Source organism: Schistocerca serialis, chromosome 12 (genome assembly GCF_023864345.2).
Source record: "Schistocerca serialis cubense isolate TAMUIC-IGC-003099 chromosome 12, iqSchSeri2.2, whole genome shotgun sequence".
Classification (NCBI taxonomy): Eukaryota; Metazoa; Arthropoda; class Insecta; order Orthoptera; family Acrididae; genus Schistocerca; species Schistocerca serialis.
This window is the reverse complement of record NC_064649.1, coordinates 43,654,972-43,677,301: the sequence shown is the minus strand read 5'-3', so window position 1 is coordinate 43,677,301 and position 22,330 is coordinate 43,654,972. Positions and strand designations below refer to the sequence as shown.

Below are 22,330 nucleotides of genomic sequence, written 5' to 3'. Positions count from 1 at the left end.
AACTTGCCTCAAGAGAGGACACAACAGCTTTATGATACCCTTCCTAATCGAATCAGTGCATGCATTGACGCCAGATGGAGCGCAATGTTATACTGCTTGATATTCAGTTCATACTGCCAAGTTCTTCGTAAATTTGACAAGATTTTATGATCACTGGAATAACATCACGTACCCTTTCAACCAGTGAAGTTTCATTTCGTTTCCTCCTCCCTTTCCGGGTGCCTTCTTTTTTCCCCCTTGTCAGGCAATGTAGAATCAGGGCATTGAGATCAAATGTGCGGGTAGCTGACTTTTTTTTTTTTTTTTAATTACAGGGACTCGTAGGAGAAAATTACCCCAGTTTCTCATTCAAGGTGCCTGTGTTTCGCCATCCGTGTGCTTAGTCACTGTCCTCTGCAATGAATCGGAGGTAATTATCTGCCTACTCCTTTCTTTGCACACCGCATCTCAGACACTGGTTCTCAGTTATCGAATGTGACTAGCTAAAGTTCATTGGGACGCAGTAAAAGTCCCGCGTGCTCATTTCCTCCAGACTGCAGCAGTTGTTCCCTTTCAAGAGCACTGAAGGCGAACTACATGTTTTTCTGTACAGATGAAACTGCGGAGTGGCTCAATCAGAGTCTTGATATTTTGTAAGCACTTTGACCTGCATTAGGTACGTTTATGATAAGCGCTACTGTCAACAAACTGGCCTTAACTTGAACTTTGAGTGTGGAGTACGTATCATTCTTGGCAGTGAAATGTACATACTCGCCGTGTCGATTCGACTATTTTTCGGAATTGACTTCCTTGTTCCAAAATACATACGTGTAGGATCACACAGTTTAACCGATCGAAGTGACGGGATGTTACAACCTACCTCAAAGATATTTATTTAAACGGTGCAGCACACGAGTTGGTGCTAATACACGTCACATAACATCTATATTTCGTAAACCACATTACGTTGTCTGCAGGTGGTACACATCTGTTATCATTGTGGTTTTTCCCCCTTTCCTGAGGAACATCTCATTAGGAATGCTCCATGGAATATCCGCACACATCAAACTAATTTAGGTTCCCACTAGCGTTCACTCTGTGTAATTTGACGAACGAGCGGGATGCTGGCCCGAGTATTTTATAATCTGGTGCATCCAGTCTGCGATTTAGTTTCGCTAAAAAGCAGAGGACTGTAGTTTCGAGGCAGATAGTACGAACAAATAATTATAGCCCCGAAAGTTTTGTTAACTGTGAGCGATTAGCTCTAGTGTGGCGTGAATTAGGTTCTCGGCCGTCGTTTCCAGATCCGACCAGGCGTCTTGGAGGAGCACCGCCTGTAGGGTGATGTATACTGGCTGCGCTGCCACATTCAACACAGATCTTTGTTTTTCCTGTGAAAAAAGGCTCCCCATCGACTGCTAGTACTGTAGTTGTTTTACATATTTCTCTCAGTTACTAAATTTCCTAGTTTAATCTTTTATGGAGTCAGTTTGCAACCCACCTGTTGTTTTGTTCATCGTAAGCAGCACCCGTTTTCCTACAGTTGATCAGATCAGCTCAGGTTTGGTGCTATTAATCTTAAAAAAACATTTTCCCGTGGGATTTAACGCACTGGACTCGCATTCGGGAGGACGACGGTTCAATCCCGCGTCCGGTCATCCTGATTTAGGTTTTCCGTGATTTCCCTAAATCGCTCTAGGCAAATGCCGGGATGGTTCCTTTCAAAGGGCACGGCCGACTTCCTTCCCCATCCTTCCCTAATCCTATGAGACCGTTGACCTCGCTGTCTGGTCTCCTTCCCAAAAAACAACAACCCCCCCTCCCCCCCATTTAACGCACGGAATTTACTCAAGTCCGCGTGTTGTGTTCAGTTTAGTATGATGTTCCCATCCCTTCCCCCCCTCGCGTAAGAACTTCTGCTTCTAGTAATTGTGCATTTGTGTATCTATAGAATAAATGAAACTTCCTGGCAGATTAAAACTGTGTGCCCGACCGAGACTCGAACTCGGGACCTTTGCCTTTCGCGGGTAAGTGCTCTACCACTGAGCTACCGAAGCACGACTCACGCCCGGTACCCACAGCTTTACTTCTGCCAGTATCTCTCTATAGAATAAATACTTGAATTAAAAGCTTTTTAGGGCCTTTTGAGCCTTTCATGTACAACTTTCGATTCACGTCGTTCACTGCATTGATCAATAGAAGCATTAGTGTTTCGCTAGTGCGCACCGGTCACAGAATGCGTTAGCATTATCCGTTGCGCATATCAAGCAGTGTATTTGATATGCGAGCAAGAATAAGTTCATTATCGAGCAGAAATAAAAATTTACAGGAGGTCCCTCCTAAGAGTCACCAGACGCATTTTCTCTGGTGTTTCGGCATTTATCTGCAATTTCGTTGTTGCTCTTGATATGCCGCCTAATTCCATCGTCCTGACGGCAGAATATTTCAACGGTCCAACTAACCACCATCTTTAGATGACCAGTCACAAGGAAACTCCAGTAACATTATTTTTTTTTCTTTATTGTTATTTCATCCCCCATGCCCCAGGTGGGCGGGGGATTGACTGTCAGTGGTACAATACTCCGCTCTTCATCCAAGATGGAAAAAATAAGTACTGTACGCTTTCAATTGAAAAGATTAATGACGTTCAGATAAAAGGACGAAAGACATATCAATTTAAAAACGCAACTGCTATGAAAAAAGCACTGCAGCACTGGAGTTCCATTTAACATCTGAAGGACCGGCACTGGATGAGAAGTATTGTGGAAGGAGAGAATAAGTTCCTGTAGGTGAAGAGATAGTGATCTGTTAGGTCTGATAGGTAGGAGGTGAAGCGGATAATGCGAGTACAGACGGTGGGAAGGACAGAGGGTAAGGAGGAGCAATGGTGTGTGGGGAGGGTAGTGGTACAAGAAAGGGATAGGGATGGGTAGAGAGGGAAAAGGAGAGAGGAGTCCTGATGTGGAGTGGCATAGGTGGGGAAGGGTTAAAGTAGGAGGGATCAATATCGGAGCGGGTCTCATTGTCTGGGAGAGGGAGTTGGTTGAAGTTGCTTTGAGACAGGATATGAAGTGTGTGTAGGCGTAGGGATGGAGGGATGTGTTTCTGAAGGCGCGGCAGCATACCAAAGATCGTGATCAGAGGGGAGGCAATGGCGTGATTGAAATCTAGTTTGCGGATAGTATAGGAGTTGCGGAGGTGTTCGATGTGGGTGAGGAGGATTGGGAATTTGGTAATCTGATAGAGGATCCATGTGGGGGATGGTAAACGGATGCGCTAAGCGAGACAGAGTGCATGGCGTTCGAGAATCTACAGAGACTTACAGAACTTTGCTGTGGCGGATATCCATGCAACATGTGCATAGCACTGGATGGGTCAGGATTTTTAAGTGCGAAGGGTGGAGGAAGGTTTTAATCCAGAAGTTCGGCCTGAGGTAACATCAAATACGGCGGCTCCTTTATACCCCAGGATCAAGCAGGTGCGCGCGTGCGAGAAGCGGAAGGCTGCCCTCTGCGAAGCGAAGAATTGCAATCCTGCAGGTGGTAGAAACTAACAAAAGCGATGAATCGCAAATTAAGATGCAGCCGATTGAAAATCAGACCGCTACAGTTTCAAATCTAATAAAATGGGATTCCACATCTTGCTTGCTCCTGAGGATTCTCAGAAAATACAACATTGAAAGTATCCTATTGCCTTTGGCCAATACTACAGCCCTTCTTGGATCTGTTAAAGATGGTTTGGGATTGGAGTATATAAACTTCCCTGTCATTGCGGAAAGGCTTGTAAAGGACAAACTATTATTCGTACGGTTCATAACCGACGTATGAAACATCAGCGTCATACTACGCTTGCTCCAGCCTGAAAAAACTGCGGTCGCTGACCAATGTCTCAGTGATGTCGTTCCCGTTACTGCGGTTGTATACTTAAGGAATCCATCGAAATACGATAGTCCGACGACATTATTAATAAAGAGTTTCCTCTAAGCAAGATGTGGAATCCTATTTCATCAGGTGATGATGACGATGTCGTGTGATGAGGGCCTCCCGTTGGGTAGACCGCTCGCCTGGTGCAGGTCTTTCGACTTGACGCCACTTCGGCGACTTGCGCGTCGATAGGGATGAAATGATGATGATTAGCACAACACAACACCCAGTCCCTGAGCGGAGAAAATCTCCGATCCAGCCGGGAATCGAACCCGGGCCCTTAGGCTTGACAGTCTGTCGCACTGACCACTCAGCTACCGGGGGCGGACTATTTTATCTGGTATAAAACAATGGTCTGGTTTTTGACCGGCAGCATCGTAGCTTGAGCAGCGCCGCAGTTCCTCCGTTCGCAGACGACAGCCCTTCCGCTTATCGCATACGCGCAGCGGCCAGTTCTCGGGGAGTAAAGGAGCCGCCGTATCTGATGTTACCTCAGAACTGGCGCGACTGTACACCTGCAATCTCACCTGAAGATGGCGGCCAGTTGGACCGTAGAGATATCGTGTCGTCCGGACTACAAAATCCGGCTGCATACCCGTGAAGAGCATCAACCTTTTTTTAAGCCTGCAGAATCATCGGCATCACATCTGCAATTCTGTTTTTGCAGTGCGTAGCTGGTGTCAAACCAAACCAACACTGCTCATCACGTCTTTCATGCGACTCACAGTGGCGACGGAAAGCATCGGTTTATTTCCAGTTACACACAAAATGGTTTTCAAAGCGGACTTTAACGTGCCTATTCGTTTAGCGGTCCCAAATTAGAGAGATGCGATATTAGTTTTATCGATATGTACCGGGTGAAAGTCAGTATAAATTTGAAAACTGAATATATTACGGAATAATGTAGATAGAGAGGTACAAATTGACACACATGCTTGGAATGACATAGGGTATTATTAGAATAAAAAAAAAAAGATACAGAAGTTCAAAAAATGTCCGACAGATAGCGCTTCATCTGCTCAGAATAGCAATAATTAGCATAACAAAGTAAGACAAAGCAAAGATGATGTTCTTTACACGAAATGCTCAGTATGTCCACTATCATTCCTCAACAATAGCTGTAGTCGAGGAATAATGTGAACAGCACTGTAAAGCATGTCCGGAGCTATGGTGAGGCATTGGCGTCGGATGTTGTCTTTCAGCAACCCTAGAGATGTCGGTCGATCACGATACACTTGCGACTTCAGGGAACCGCAAAGCCAATAATCGCACGGACTGAGGTCTGGGGACCTTGGAGGCCAAGCATGACGAAAGTGGCGGCTGAGCACACGACCATCACCAAACGTCGAGCGCAGGAGATCTTTCACGCGTGTAGCAATATGGGTTTTTTTTAATAATAAAACCCCATGTCATTCCAAGCATGTGTGTCAATTTTTAACTCTCTATGTACATTATTCCGTGGTTTATTAAGTTTTCAAATTTATACTGACTTTTTCATCGCCTTGCGCGCCGACCGAAGTGGCCGTGCGGTTAAAGGCGCTGCAGTCTGGAACTGCAACACCGCTACGGTCGCAGGTTCGAATCCTGCCTCGGGCATGGATGTTTGTGATGTCCTTAGGTTAGTTAGGTTTAACTAGTTCTAAGTTCTAGGGGACTAATGACCTCAGCAGTTGAGTCCCATAGTGCTCAGAGCCATTTGAACCATTTGAATCGCCTTGCGCGCCGCCTTGGCCCGTGCCGACTGCTCCCACCAAGCAGCAGCGCTGTTCAGTAGCTGCTTGAGTACTGGTTACTCTTCGTGTTTTAAAGCTTTTTGTTTATACATATCTATAAAACTAATATGGCATTTCTTTAATTTGGGACCGCTAAACGAATAGGCACGTTAATGTCCGCTTTATATATTTTTTTTTCTTCATTTTAACAGGAATGAAACGACGCTTAACGTGGAAACTGGTAGTCGCATGAAAAACGTTATGAGCAATATTTGCTTGGGTTGACTACAGCTACACATTGCAAAAACAAAATTGGAAAAATGCGCCTGACAGCTCTTAAAAGGGACGCACTATATCTATCCCCTCTTTTTAGCTGGTTTCCTCAGCTAGCATTGGGGCTCTATTTCAAGCGGGACTCGTCACGGAAGACAATTCTACTCCAGTCACTGAGATTTCAGGCCGAAGACGCTTCTGGAGACGCCCTGGACAACTGTGGAATACCAAGACGATGTCAAATTCCTGGCAGATTAAAACTGTGTGCCGGACCGAGACTCGAACTCCGGACCTTTGCCTTTCGCGCGCAAGTGCTCTACCAACTGAGCTACCCAAGCACGACTCACGCCCCGTCCTCACAGCTTTACTCCTGCCAGTACCTCGTCTCCTACCTTCCAAACTTAACAGAAGTTCTCCTGCGAACCTTGCAGAACTAGCACTCCTGAAAGAATGGATATTGCGGAGACATGGCTTAGCCACAGCCTGGGGGATATTTCCAGAATGAGATTTTCATTCTGCAGCGGAGTGTGCGCCATACGGCCCGACAACTTGTAGTGATGGTCTGGGGTGCCATTGCATTTCCAGTTGTCAACCGCGGCTCCCTCACAGCACAGCAGTACGTCGACGCCTTTCTATGCCCTGTTTTGTTGCCCTTCATGGTAAGCCATCCTGGGACTTGCATTTCAGCAAGATCATGCCCGCCCCCATGTGGGACGGTTTCTACTGCTTGTCTTCGTGCTTGCTAAGCCCTACCTTTCCCAGTAAGGTAGCCGGATCTCTCCTCAACTGAGATTGTTTCGAGCATTATGGGCAGGGCCCTCAAACCAGGTAAGGATTTAGACGATCTAACGTGCCAATTGGGCAGAATTTTGTATGCCATCCCTCAGAAGCGCACTCAACAACTCTATCAATAAATGCCAAACCGAATAACAGCTTGCTTACTGGCTGCAGATGGACCAACGCGTTATTGACTTGCCCAGTTTGTGAACATCTTTCTCTTGTACAAATCATCCGATTTTTTTCTGAAATTGTAATCTTTTTTTTCCGCCCTCATAGCGTACATGTGACACAAAAAAATGATTTTGTTTCTGTGGGGATCCACAGACTACAAATGCTTAATAAAAGGAAACAGCGTCTGAAGTAATGTAGACGATCTTCATTTAAATGGTGCATATTACAGTCTGTTTCGGACCATGTTTTCTTTTATTAAACACAAAAAGGAGTTAGGTGATGAAGCGAAGATTCCGCTGGATGAAGTGTCCGAGAAGAGCGGTCACGTCGCTTTGTAGTAGTGTGCAATAAGTGTATAAGCGACATCTGATACTGCATACGAAACTGGAGTGAAATAGATGGAGGGGAGCTGATGGTACGACAGACACAGGATACACGCATAAAAGGTGCGAAAAACCATGAAGGAGGTCATGTCGCCTTCTTTAGCCCTTATAGAAGTTCACAACGCTCCTATCCAGTTAAGGGTACAGCGCACTCCTTACCAAATGGGTAATAATAATGTCTTAAATCAATAATAATTCCTATTATCGATACACGCATACCTAGATATTGCTACTATTCTTTAATTTTAACTACAGTGTAATTATTATTGCAAATATAACCGAGAATATTGGCATAGGCACAGGCTTTTATCCGCTAAGCAATTCTTACGGTTTTCGTGGAGTCTGCTACTTACCGAATACCCATAGCGCTTTCAACTGTTATATTTTAATCCGACAGCCAATTTCCCTGAAGCTGGAATATTTATTTTGACTGCTATCTGATATATGTACAATCGATTTGAAGGCAATATTGCCTGTTACGCTTGTTTCATGAATCGCAAAAAATGGCTCTGAGCACTATGGGACTTAACTTTTGAGGTCATCAATCCCCTAGAACTTAGAACTACTTACACCTAACTAACCTAAGGACATCACATACATCCATGCCCGAGGCAGGATTCGAACCTGCTACCTTAGCGGTCGCGCGGTTCCAGACTGTAGCGCCTAGAACCGCTCTGCCACACAGGCCGGCCATGAATCACACGCTGTAAGTACTTTAACTGCCGTTCCATCATGGGATGCGCCCATAGTGTGTCTGCGACACATTTTGATAGGTCGTGTAAAACACCGTCCACTACCTGCGTTTCTTTTTTTTTTTTTTTTTTTTTTTTAAGACGCAGAGAGGGGAGGGCGTTGGACGTGAAGTATCAAACTGCGTGGCGGACACATTATGAGCGCCTTCCTTGATGGAACGACAGTTTAAGTATTTACAGCTCTCTATTCACGAAGCATACCTAAGAAGATGAGACATTATTGTCTTCAAATCGAGTTTGCACAGAAACGATGAACTTCAAAACAAAAATAAAAGGTAAAGCTATGAGGAAATTTACTTTCATTGGAATAAAAATATTATTATTGCGAATATCTGCATCTGTAGAGACCTCTGCTCCTGTTGACACACATTACCGCAATCATCGTCTGATCAAAAACTTGTTACGTGCAAAGTGAATCGTGAACCATCTCGAAAGTCGGAGAAAGTGATGGAGGAAAATTAAGAGTTTTACATCCCATCGGCGACGAGGTATTCCCAGTCAGAGCACAATCTCGAATTGGTCCACCTCCACAGCTGGATAGTCGGGTGTCTGACGGCTATTCGAAGAACCGGAGTCCGATTCGGGTACTGCCACGGATATATCCTTGGCGGGAGGACTGGCAGGTGGTGCTCTCGGCCTCGTGATGCCAACCCAGAAGCTACTTGAGTGAGAAGTAGTAGCTCTGATGTGTATAATACCGGCAATCGCACGAATAACGGTGTGTTGACCCCAAGCCACTCCATACCGCATCCTATGACGCACTGCAAGAGGATGGCATGGCGGTTGGTCGGACCTGATTTTGTCCAAATGGGCCAGAACGGCAGAGCTATATTAATTCCTCTTTTTTTTTTTTTTTTTTTTTTTGTACGATTTGGAACTGGACTAGAAAATCGGCAACGTTCGGGAGCACTCCTGGCATTCGTCTTGCGCCGTTTAAGGAAAGCACTGGAACAGTTACATCTGAACTGGCGTGCTCCCGAAATCGAGAGCAGAACATTACCACTGCGGCAGTGCTGCGGCATTTACCGCAGGCTGGCGGCTAGAACACATATGCTTTCACAGTTAAGCACTTCCAACGCACTGGGAACCAGTATAAGGGAAACCTGTTGGATTCCTCGTGACATTTACTCGGAGTTGTGGAGAAAAAGCAAGATGTTAGCAGAGAGACAGACGGTATTTATAAAAGAATCCGGGGACCAGTGACAGTCATAAATTTTTGCGGTCGAAAGCTGCCTCCGTGAGACCGCTGAACTTTCTACTTCCTCCTGTCTCCATCCCTCTTTTCCTCTCAGTCTCGGACGTCGGACTGACACACACACACACACACACACACACACACACACACACACACACACACACCACCGTGCACACCAAGAGCTATTTTCCAAATGTTTTTCAAGATCAGTTTTCTGTCTTATTTTATTTAATACTGGACATCACTTATCTCTTCCTATTTACTATTGTGCTGCGTTTGAAGCTCTCCATGCGTTCAACAATAGTACCGTTTCGTTCACATCACTGATGTATTTTATTAAATCACCTTATGCACGTACTTAGCTTCTGCTAATTTTCAACTGTCGAACAAAGACTATTACTTTCAAGATTTTTCCAGGTGAATAAGATGCCGGTTTTGTGTATCCGCTGGAAATTGCCACTTCTCTCAAATCTGAGGAAGTTAGAGCATTATGGGCACGGCCCTCCGACTAGATAGAGATTTTGAAGATCTAACGCGCCAATTAGGTAGGATTTTGCACGACACCCCTCAGGAGAATATCCAACAACTGTAACAGTCAATGTCAACACGAATAACTGCTTCAATAAGGGCCAGAAGTGAACCAACGCCTTATTGACTTGCTCCATTTTGTTTGTTTGTACATGTAGACCACATCTACTGATTTCCGTCCTATTCGGATAATTTTTTTCGTCGCGCCTCTCTCTCTCTCTCTCTCTCTCTCTCTCTCTCTCTCTCTCTCTCTCTCTCTTTTGTCTTAGAGTGCGCTTTAGATTCTTGTAGACTTACCGCACTGGTAAAACAAGTCGAGTGATGAGTGAAGATCATCATCTGCTGCCATACGAAACATACTTTAGAACACTACCTCTGCCGCGGAGGGCACACGACGCCACCCGTTCCTGTGAGGACTGTCAGTAGACTCGACGATTATGTGCGATTATGTGAGCTCCCAGAACACTTGCGTAACTATTTACGATTTAGCTACATAATCTAATGACAATCAGGAACAAGATGTGGGCACTATCACTGGCTACTGCCCGCTCGCATCGGTCACTCCGTTGCAAAATACTGGGAGAATCACTCATAGGCCCCTCCACAGCCCATTCAGGAGGATTAGGGAAAGACCAACCCATGGCCGCCAGGCTGGAGGAACTCCCTTCCCGCGGTCACCGTCTCTGGAGTAGGCGATATCCACATGAAGATCAAAGGATGGTCAGGAAATGATTTGTCACAAATTTTCCCCGAAAATCGAAGTGAGACACGCAGATGGAGTGGAAAATCGCAAACTGCTCCATAAAACTTATTATAACGTTTAGATGGCATCGCTACACTTCCTTTAGACATGCCCTGCGACCTAGATATTATAATTTTTTTTATATATTCATGAGATCACATGGTCCACACACAAGTGAACCATGTTGAGCCCTCCGCCTGTGAGGTGGCGCGGCGGCTACGGCTGCGGCCTACCTTCTTGTGGTTCCACAGCACGTTGACGCTCGGCTTCCCCCTCCGGAAGTCTGACTGGTCGATGACGTCATCGTGGATGAGCGACGCCGAGTGGATCATCTCGCAGATCATAGCCACTTGCCGCTGCGACGCAAGCAGGCTGCGAACACCAACACTCGTTGTTAGACAAGGAAGTAAAAACAAAGAAACACAACGTAGCCACTCACTTAATTTTAGTTACTTTACTACAACGCGTTTCCTGGGTTGTGTTCCACGTAACATTTGACAATTGTGGGTTCAGCTCAGCGTTGTCGACGGAAAACTAGCGATGTCGAAATTTAAAATGTTTTAAATTAATGACTATTTGTCATAAATCACTGGAAACAGTAACAAAAATGCTGAGGAGTAGCGATATAAACTGAATGAGTTACAGGAAAATTGGGTACGAACCTGAAATGTATTGGAGGAATCTTAAGAAAATGAAATTCATCCGCGAAAGCAGTGGCATACAAAACAATCTATTGCTTAATATTTCTCGTCAACCTGGTACTCTTACCAGGGGCCAACGAAAAGCGGGGCATGTCGTCACGGGATCGCTTAGCAAGTGTGTGTGTGTGTGTGTGTGTGTGTGTGTGTGTGTGTGTGTGTGTGTGTGTGTGTTATAGAAATGCTCAAGAAACTCCAGTGGCAGGCGCTGCAAGAGGGGCATCGGGCTACATGTGGGGGTTTACTGTTGGAGGTCGGAGAGCGTACGTTTCTAGAAGGGTACGATGACCTTATACTTTGTCGCACACACATCTCGAGAAATGACCACGACCTGAAAATCAGAGAAACGGAGATTCAGCAACAATCATTCTTCCCACGCATCACCCGTGGATGGACCAGAGATGGAGGAGCAGAAGGACGAGGAGATTAGTGTTTAACTTCCCGCCAAACAACAAGGTCATTAGAGACGGAGCACAAGCTCGGATTAGAGAAGGATGGGAGAGAAAATCGACCGCGCCCTTTCCCGGCATTTGCCTTAAGCGATTTACGGAAATCACAAAAAACCCAAATCAGGATGGCCGGACGCGGATTTGAACCGCCATCCTCCCGAATGGGAGTCCCGTGTGCTAACCACTGCGTCATCTCGCTCGGTAGAGACCAGAAATGGCGGAAACGATGGTGGAAATGAACGTTTCGCCACATGTTATAAGGTGGTTTGCCGAGTAGTGGTAGATGTAATTAACTGCCAAACTGCCAAGAGTCTTAATCTCAAAATCTGTGAAAAATGCCACGTTGCAGCATGGTCCCCAATAGGCATTAAATTGAATGTTTCCCTATAACGGATTGGGTAAGCCAGTTCAAAGGTTGGAGGATGGTAAGAACGTACCACATCAAATGTCCAGTACAGCACAGTTGTGTTGCAATCAACTATGCCGTTTAGAGAAGCTTTATCTTTATACAGTCTCTAATGAAATGTATCCGGACACACTTATGTAAGAAGAAATTAACACTAGTAGTCACGAAAGGCAGATCCGCCATAATAAAAGGAGGCGGGGAGTATTTTGTTTAGCGAAGCACTGGCAGCAGAAAGGATTGGACAGTAGAGCTCAGTGACTTCGAATGTGGACTAGCCACTGGATTTCACAGAGTAACTAATCCATCAAGGATATCTGAACCCTTCATAACACGTCCAAGTTGACTGTTAGTGACGTGATTGTGAAACGGACAAGTGAAGGATGAATCAAAGGTAAATCAAGATGACCTCATGCACCGAAGGACTGGGACCGTTGTGCGGTAGCATTCTCGCTTCCCGCGCCCGGGTTCCCGAGTTCGATTCCCGGCAGGGTCAGGGATTTTCTCTGCCTCGTGATGATTGAGTGTTGTGTGATGTTCTTAGGTTAGTTAGGTTTAAGTAGTTCTAAGTTCTAGGGGACTGATGACCATAGCTGTTAAGTCCCATAGTGCTCAGAGCCATTTGAACCATTTTTGAACTGGGACCGTCGAAAAAAAAATGGTGCAAATGGCTCTGAGCACTATGGGACTTAACTTCTGAGGTCATCAGTCCCCTAGAACTTAGAACTACTTAAACCTAACCTAAGGACATCACACACATCCATGCCCGAGGCAGGATTCGAACCTGCGACCGTAGCGGTAGCGCGGTTCCAGACTGTAGCGCCTAGAACCGCTCGGCCACTCCGGCCGGCGGGACTGTCGAGTACTGCGAAGCGTGGTTGTACAAAATTCGCATGAAATCAGCTGTAGGAATCATTCATGAGTTCCGAAGTGCTACCACCAGTCAAGCTAGCTCAAAGACTATACGTGGGCATTTATAAAGAATGGGGTACAATGCTCCTCGTAAGCCACAGATTTCTATAGTCTTCGTTAAGTGACGCCTGAAGTGGTGTAATCGAGTGACGACAATGGACAGTATACGATTGGAAGCGAGTGGTTTGGAGTGATGAACCACGGTTCATCCTGTAGCAATCCGAAGGCTTTGGCGAATACTTAGAGAACGTTACCTGGCATCATGTATAATGCCAGTATCGAAGTACGAATGGGATGGTGCTAAGGTGTAGGTGTGTTTTTCGTGGTCAAGTCATGAGCCCATTACTGCGCTTAAGAAAATGCTGAATGCCGAAGGACACGAACACATTTTACGTACTGCGTACTGTATTGGAGAGGAACAGTCCCGAGACCAAGACTGTTTGTACCAGCATATCAATGAACACTGTCATAAGCGAGCATGTATGAGGCAACGGTTTGTGAACAATGACGTTGCTGAAAGGAGTTGGTCTACCCAGAGGCCCGATCTGAACCAATTGACAATCTTTGGGATATGTCAGAACGTCGACTTCTCTCCAGGCCGCAGTGTCTCTGGTTTGGGCTCTTGAGGAAGCATGAGCTGCTATTCCTCCACACACCTTCAGACACCTCATTTAAAGAGTACCCAACAGAGTTCAAGCCGCCATAATGGCGAAGGGTGGACCCTCCACAAATTGATGTCCACTAGTCACTGACCTGATACTTTTGATCAGGTATTGTATACAAAGTGAGCGAAATCGCAGTACATAACATGAATGGCGGAATTATTCCAGACTCTGACGAAGAATAGGATAATCAATAAGGTCTCTGTTACGCCAATCTCAGCCAATAAACAGTTACATAAGTGGAAACCTGAAAACGTATCCCGATATGCCTTGCCTACTTCAAAAACCGCAATATGGGAGCTGGGTGTTTAAAGAGAAAAATAAATCTCCAGAAACGCACGTCGCAGTAAGCTTGTCTACCTTGGGGGCACGTGGCAAGCAGCATTCCGTTTACATAAGTGAACTTGGTAGTCCGGCAGTGAACTAGCGACCTTGCCGGTTTGTCTAGGCGCCGGGCAGCTGGTTGCAGGAAACAGGTTAATGCCGGTCGGCTATCCCTGCTCCGAGGGAGGTAACCGCCAGAGGCGTTATGCCGTGCGCTAGTGACGCACTGCTGCCTCTAGGCATGTCCAGCCAAGTGGAACTGCCCGCTCAAGTTATGCAACGGGCTTATACTACTGCTAGGCACACTCATACACACAGCAGCCTAAAACGATACTGTGCTCATATACCAGCTCCAGGCTCCGGCGTTGACAGAAAAATTCAGTGCCGATCAACCGCTGTGTCATCCTCTGTATACAGTATAATTTTTGTGCTGTGTGGAGTGGGATGGGGTCCTAACATCGCATCGCTCTCCCGGCCGTTGTCGGCTTTCCAGACCTCGGAGCTGCTACTTCTCATACAAGTGCACGATCCAATCACATTAATGTGACCATCACCTGTGTTCGACGTCAACAATGGCAGAAGCAGCACTAGCAGTGCAGAGTCTTCGGTTGTTTGCAGATGGCGCTGTCGTTTATCGACTAATAAAGTCATCAGAAGATCAAAACAAACTGCAAAACGATTTAGAAGAAATATCGGAATGGTGCGAAAAGTGTGAAGTTATCCACATGAGTACTAAAAGGAACGCGTTAAATTTCGGTTACACGATAAATCAGTCTAAACTAAAAGCCGTAAATTCAACTAAATACCTAGGTATTACAATTGCGAACAATTTAAATTGGAAGGAACACATAGAAAATGTTGTGGGGAAGGCTAACCAAAGACTGCGTTTCATTGGCAGGACAATTAGAAAATGTAACAGATCTACTACGGAGACTGCCTACATTACGCTTGTCCATCGTCTTTTAGAATATTGCAGCGAAATGTGAGATCCCTATCAGATAGGATTGACGGAGTAAGTCGAAAAAGTCCAAAGAAGGGCAGCACGTTTTGTATTGTCGCGAAATATGGCAGAGAGTGCCACAGAAATGATACAGGATTTGGAATGGACATCATTAAAAGAAAGGCGTTTTTCGTTGCGGCGGAATCTTCTCACGAAATTCCAATCACCAACTTTCTCCACCAAATGCGAAAATATTTTGTTGACACCGACTTACATAGGGAGGAACGATCACAAAGATAAAATAAGGGAAATCAGAGCTCGTACGGAAAGATATAGGTGTTCATTCTTTCCGCGCGCTATACGAGATCGGAATAATAGAGAATTGTGAAGGTGGTTCGATGAACCCTCTGCCAGGCACTTAAATGTGATTTGCAGAGTATCCATGTAGATGTAGATAAAGCGTGTCGCGGGGACGCGAAAACCAGTGCAGTCACTGAAAGAGCAAACGAAGCGATTTATCTGACATCCAAAACAGCAAGACCATTGGATTTCGGGCCAAGGATGGAAGTATTTCCAAACCGGACAATCTTCTATACTGTTCGCGTGCCGCTGTAGTGAAAGTATACCGTTGCGTGGCAAAATGACGCTGTCTAAAACGGGCGCCGATGCAACTCTAGTGCATCAAGCGCCGTAGACGACAGGGGTGACTGACAGTTGCGGAGATGTGTACAGGCGAACAGACGGGCAACTGTTGAGCAACTTACCTCCCAAATGAACAAATGGGGCTCCCAACAGTGTGTCGTCAATGACCAGCTTGCCTAAGTGTGGACAGGTAGCCTTCTCAGATGAATCACCTTTTACGCTCCATCGGACAGATGGCCGCTGGCGTGTTCGCCATGAACCGTCTAAGGCAAACGCCCCATAAGCAGTAGGAAGCGTTATGGTGTTATGAATGTTTTCCTGCCATTCTCTGGGTGATCTCGTCATTTTGAAAGGCACAATGGATCAACACAAGTATGCATCTATCCTTGGAGACCAAGTACTCGTGCACACGCAGTTGGTTTTTCCTCAGCACGATGGCAACTACCAACACAAAAGTGCAACGTGTCACAAAGTTCATAGTGTACATGCGTGGTTCAAAGAATACCAGGACGAGTTGCCCGTTCTCCGCTGGTCACCAAAATGCCTAAATTTAAACACAGTCGAGAATCTATGGGACCACTTCGATCAGACTATTCGCGCTATGGACCTCCCGCCGAGAAACGTAGCTCAGCTGCCACAGTACTGGAGTCGGCATGGCTCCAGATCCCCGTCGGTACCTCCCAGAACCTCACTCAATCTCCCTGCGCGTCTCGCTGCGGTACGCGCTGCAAAAGGTGGTTATTCAGGCTTCTGGCAAGTGGTCACATTAATGTGACCGGAAGTAAAGGAGAAACGCCTGGGAGTACAACGGGAACCGAGCCCTGATTACACTCACGGTAGTCAGGCGCGCTCACCTCTCAGCTACGCAGGCGGAGACTAAGGCTAACGTGGACGTCCGAAATACCTTGAATCCTGGAACTTACTGGCAGAATGAAACTGTGAAGTTTGAAAGGCAGGGTATGAGGTACTGGCGGAAGTACAGCTTCAACGTGGGTCGCGAGTCGTTCTTGCATTGATCAGGCGGTAGTGTTTTATATATATATATATATATACAGGGTGTTCCTGAAAGTTTGGCCGTACCTTTTTGTAATACCCTGTATATTTAAAAGCACAGGTCGGGCTATTCTAGTGCTTGCACTGCACTTTTTAGCCATAGCAGGTTTTACAATTTTATTTCTTTCTTTTATTACAATTTTAAAGTGCTTGCTGGAAAGGTGCTATTTACATTTTTTGCACTTTTAAGATGATCATTTCCAATAGATATTTATTATTACAATACATAATTTGAATGAGCTATATCTTATTTTAACAATGTATACAATAATAGAACAAAGGAGAAGAGTCTCCACAGTTTTTGAAGTGCGAGTGAGAGTTAAAGACATAAACATTAACATATGATAACATATAATTATTCACATTGGTGTGTGTAGTGTTACTGTACATAATTTGCACGAAATATATCTTATTTTAACAATGTATACAATAATAGAACAGAGGAGAGAAGAACAGCACATGCCGCGAAACGCAAGGTTCCTGGTTCGATTCCCAGCCCGGCAAACAGTTTTAATCTGCCAAGAAGTTTCAAACTAGCGCACACTGCGTTCCAGAGTGAAAATTAATTCTGGAAATCTTGAATCCTACTCGTTATTGTTGTGTACACCACAACACGCTTTAAATCACACAAGGTGTGTTCAAAAAGTAAAGGGAATTTTCTAGTTTTACGCTTAGTATTAGTGTTATTCGCTCGATTTTCGAGTTATTGGTTAATACGTCCGAAAGTGTCTGTACCATCTTAGCCATACATGATATTTTATTTCAGACAATCTGTATTAAAATTCGCTACAAGAACGTATATAGTGTAACAAACCGTTATTAACGTTAAATATCGGCTTTGATGAGTATATTATGAGGAAAAAGGCTTTATGAATGGTACAACTTTACAATCTGGCAAGTAAGAGCGTGGTCTGCATTACACACATCTTGTAAGAGATTTCGCCTCTTTCTTCTCCAACCCAACAGAAAGAACCTTTTTCCTTCACGCAATATCCATAAAGCATTAGTTTAGTTTAAACTTTTGACTGAAACACACAGGAAGAGACACGAGTGTAGCTGACACTTCGTGTTTATCAAAGATATCTGAAGTCGACTGCCTAACGTTGGCTCATCGACAAAAATGAAGTACTGATACTGCAGGAGGACACTGATCCGAAGCACCGCAGCAGCCTTTGCAACGACTGAAAAAGGAGAAAGGTGTGCAGGTACTGGAACGGCCCTCACAGTCGCCTGACGCAAATCCCACTGAAAATGTATGGTCTGACCTCAGAAAGAAGTTGCATGGAAAAAATATCTTAACTTTGAAATAGCTGTAAACGCAAATTCGACGCATTTCGAGGTCTCTTCCACGTGGATACGTGGAAAACTTTATTTCAAGCATGCTTCGGAGATCTCAAGCAATTATCGACGCTGCGGGTGACAGAACGTATTGTTAATTCGAACTGCTTTTTCCTGTCGTTCATATATGATGTATGTAAATGTTTTAGTTTTTTGTGAAATAAATTTTTTCTACGGATTAACCCGACCACCATCTTATTTAACAGACTGTATATGCGTTTCGAGGAAGGACGCGTAAGATCTCGAAGGTGATGAACACCCTGGACGCCCTAGCATAGCATTAACCGATGAAATCGTGGAAACACTGAAAGAAACGACTATCAGAAATTATTAGGGAAGTCGCTGATAATGTTGGCATACCAACTGGCTCATACCACGACATTTTTTCGGATGTTTCGGGTACGAATCGCGTGACAGAATAATTTGTTCAAAAACTCCTGAATTTCGAACAAAAGCAGCGGCGAATTCCAGTTACTGATACGTGTCGTAGCAGGTGATGAAATACAGGTTTACGGCTGTGACGTCGAAACTAAGGCTCAACTATCTCAGCAGTCTAGATCGCAGAGATCCCAAACATTTTTAAAACGGCGGTCAAAAATGAAGGTTAAGGTCACTGTGTTCTGCGATTATAACGACATAGCGCAGCATAAGTTCTGGCCACAAGGTGGATCGATCAATATGGACTACAATGAACAAATTCAAAGCCGATTAACGAAAAAGTATTTACGAAAAAAAACTCCCGGATTTGTGAGGAAACATTTCATGACTTTTGGGCCATGATAGTACACCAGCCTAGACTTATAACCTACTTAGACCAACAGTGTAACGATGTCGCATCTACCACATTCGCCAGACATGGACCGTGTGGCCTTTTTCTGTTCGCTAAAATGTAGGAAATGATAAACGGCTGCCATTTTGCAAGCTTAGATGAGACTGATGAGAGAGCTAAAAGTTTTACCTGCATTTGAGAAAACGCTGTCACAAGTGTGTATGTTATAAGGGTCATTAATTTAGACGGGAATAAAAATGACGTAGACCAACAAATAAAATTCTTTAAAAAATGTTTTTAAATACACATCAATAATATCTGGTCACCTATTAGTGGACATTAATACAGGGTGTATCAACCTTCGCCTATAAGACAGCTTGAACTCTCATTTTCAATGAGGTATCCGAGTCTGTGGGGGAGTAACAGCCAAAACCAGAGAGGGTAGTGATGTTGGACGCTAGGATCGAGAAGAAGACAACTCATCCCGAAAATGTTCCGTGGGTCGGGGCTCTGGACAGGGAAATCCATTTTATGAATGTTGTTGTCCACAAACTGTTGCCTCACAATGCTGCTTTGCGACACGGTGCATTCTCATACTGGTGCAATCATTATCTCCGAACTGACTCTCTACTGTATGCAGTAGACAATGCTGTAAAATGCGTTCATATCACTTCACATTTAGCGTTTTCGTAAGAGCAGTAGGGGGACCAGACCCCAATCACAAAAACCCATATCACAGCACCATCACCTCCACTATAATTCGCCTACGGCCTTGTGAGGTAAACTGAGGAGCAGTAGGGGGACCAGACCCCAATCACAAAAACCCATATCACAGCACCATCACCTCACTATAATTCGCCTACGGCCTTGTGAGGTAAACTGAGGAGCTACTTGATTTACAAGTAGCGGCTCCCTCGTAAACTGACATACGGCCGGGAGAGCGGTGTGATGACCACATGCCCCTCCATATCCGCATCCAGTGAAGCCTGTGGTTGAGGACGACGCGGCGGCCGGTCGGTACCGTTGGGCCTTGATGGTCTGTTTCGGGCGGAGTTTAGTTCCACTATACTTCACTGTTGGCACCACACATGATGGCAGGCAACGTTGTCCGGGCATTTGCCAAACCCAAACTCTCCAATCAATTTGCCACAGGGTATAGCGCGATTCATGACTCGAAATATCTTCCGCTATACAGTGGCGTCACTCTTTACACCACCTCAAGCGTCGCTTTGCTTTCACCGGAGAGGAGCTGCTTGAACACTGTTCCCCATTCTTTGTGGAATACGACGCACAGTCCACCTAGACTGCCGATAGCACTTTGGAACTCAAGAATGATTCCTACCGCTGATTTCCTGCGATTTTTTACAACTACTTTTCGCAATGCTCGGCGGTCCCTGTCCGTCGGTGTATGAGGTCTGCCTGCTCTTGGTTTAGCTGCGGTTCATCCTTCAGAATCACATCAGCAACAGTCGGCTAGGACAGATTAAGAAAAGTTGAAATGCCTCGATGGAGATGCTACTCAGGTAACATCCAATGACTGGTCCATGTTCAAAGTCTTTGAATTCTCCTGAGCGATCCATTCTGCTGTTACTGCTTCTGCACTGACAGCAGAACACTCCAGCCTCCTTTTTTATGTACAGCCCCCTCTCGCGACATCTAGCGGACAATTCATTACATACGAGTGTTTCGATACTTTTGATCAGATGGTGTATATTACTATACAGCTAAAACAGCGCACAATGGAAGTTTCCAGTTGCAGGCTGCCTATTTAATGAGTACCAGCAGCAACAAGAATTAGATTTTTCCGTACTTCATATAATTAGCTCCTAAATTTAGAATTTAAAGGGCTGTTCAAAATGGTTAAAATGGCTCTGAGCACTATAGGACTTAACTTCTGTGGTCATCAGTCCCCTAAACCATAGAACAACTTAAACCTAACTAGCCAAAGGGCATCACACACATCCATGCCCGAGGCAGGATCCGAACCTGCGACCGTAGCGGTCGCGCGGTTCCAGACTGTAGCGCCTAGAACCGCTCGTCCACCTCGGCCGGCTTAAAAGGCTGTCATAAGTTATCAATTAAGAGCTACGATTGTATGTTAAAGGTTTAATACAAGTACTGTTAGAAACTATGCACAAAGGGAGTTCAAAAAGTTTTGCATAGTCCTCTGTAATTTTTTTTATTTTTTGCAGGAGGAGAATGAAATTCTTTGTGGACATACTTGGAAGATATAGCTATTAAGTTGGTATATAAAACTATTTTCTTTTCTTTACAGGTGAGCCATAATGAACCGTGAAATAGATGTCAGGTTGCGACAACGGTCGGTGATGGAGTTTCTCTTCAAGACCGGCGATGATTGCCACATCGATTCACAGGAAGTTGCTCCCTGTTTATGGGGAGGACACACTGGATCGCAGCAGTATCCAGCGGTGGTTGCAGGGGTTTAAAGAAGGTGATTTCCCTCTGCTGGACAATCCATCATGCGGTAGACCATCGATGGCAGTGAGTGATGTGAATAAGGAGACGATTGATGAAATCATCCAGAATGACAGATGTGTAACGACACGACAACTTGCTGAAATGACTGTTTTCCTATTGGGTAGTATGGTATCACTGGTTCAGGGTCAGGTCATCAGACTACACCATGACAATGCCAAACACCATGCAGCCCTTATGACGCAGGAGAAAATCAGGAAAATGGGTTGGAAAATTGTTCCTCATCCTCCTTACAGTCAGGACTTGGCTCCGACTGATTTTTACCTCTTCGGTCGTCTGAAGGCCCATCTGCGCGGTAAAACATTTGAATGTGAGGAAGACCTTATTTCCTGTGTCCGGGGATGGTGTAAAAGTCAATCCCCAAAATTTTACCACAGTGCACTTACATCATGGAAAGAACGTTGGGCCAGATGCGTCACAGCTGATGGAGGCTACATTGAGTATGATGTATAGCAACATGTTCCATGTATGTTCACAAAAAATTTCATTATCCTCCTGCAAAAAATAAAAAAAAATAGAGACGACTGTGCAAAACTTTTTGAACGCCCTTTGTATGTGCCTGGAGGCAGCGTAACTCACAGCGTGCACATTGCTCAGACTTTAAGCGTCAGTCAATGTAGGCAATCACGCATTCCCGGCCAGTTCGTGTCAGTGAACTGCACGACATATTTACATTTGGGCGTCACAGTCGGTCCCATATTGTGCACTTGTAAACTGACTCAAATTTGGAGAGACCCTCTATCCACGGATGTGTCTGTTTTCTTTATGCGTTGTAGTTTTTGCATGTATATCTATAATCTTGGAGATACCCCTCCCTGTGTTGGAAAACGAAACGGCGGTAAATATGTTTTCCTGTTGTTACTTCTGACTATACATTAATTTAAGTAACCATACATCAATGTCTTTAACACGGAGAAATATTGATAGTGAAAGAGAAAAGTACAGCTGCAGGAGTAGAACTGTAGAATAAGACGTTCATTAACGTTACATCTAGGCCCGAGTGTTATTTACGAGCTTGTAAACGGCCAGCGTATAGACATCCACTGAAACTACACTCCTGGAAATGGAAAAAAGAACACATTGACACCGGTGTGTCAGACCCACCATACTTGCTCCGGACACTGCGAGAGGGCTGTACAAGCAATGATCACACACACGGCACAGCGGACACACCAGGAACTGCGGTGTTGGCCGTCGAATGGCGCT

The 22,330-nt window shown here is 45.1% G+C and overlaps 1 protein-coding gene across 2 annotated transcripts in view; it reads right to left on the bottom strand.

Annotated features, from left to right (window-relative positions):
• Window positions 1-22,330, bottom strand: part of LOC126428129 (all trans-polyprenyl-diphosphate synthase PDSS1) — an 804,750-nt gene that overhangs the window by 154,338 nt on the left and 628,082 nt on the right. For both annotated transcript variants that reach the window (XM_050090031.1, XM_050090032.1), the window contains one exon: window positions 10,672-10,810. In XM_050090031.1, coding sequence (XP_049945988.1) covers window positions 10,672-10,810 — 139 coding nt within the window. The remainder of the gene's footprint in view (window positions 1-10,671; window positions 10,811-22,330) is intronic.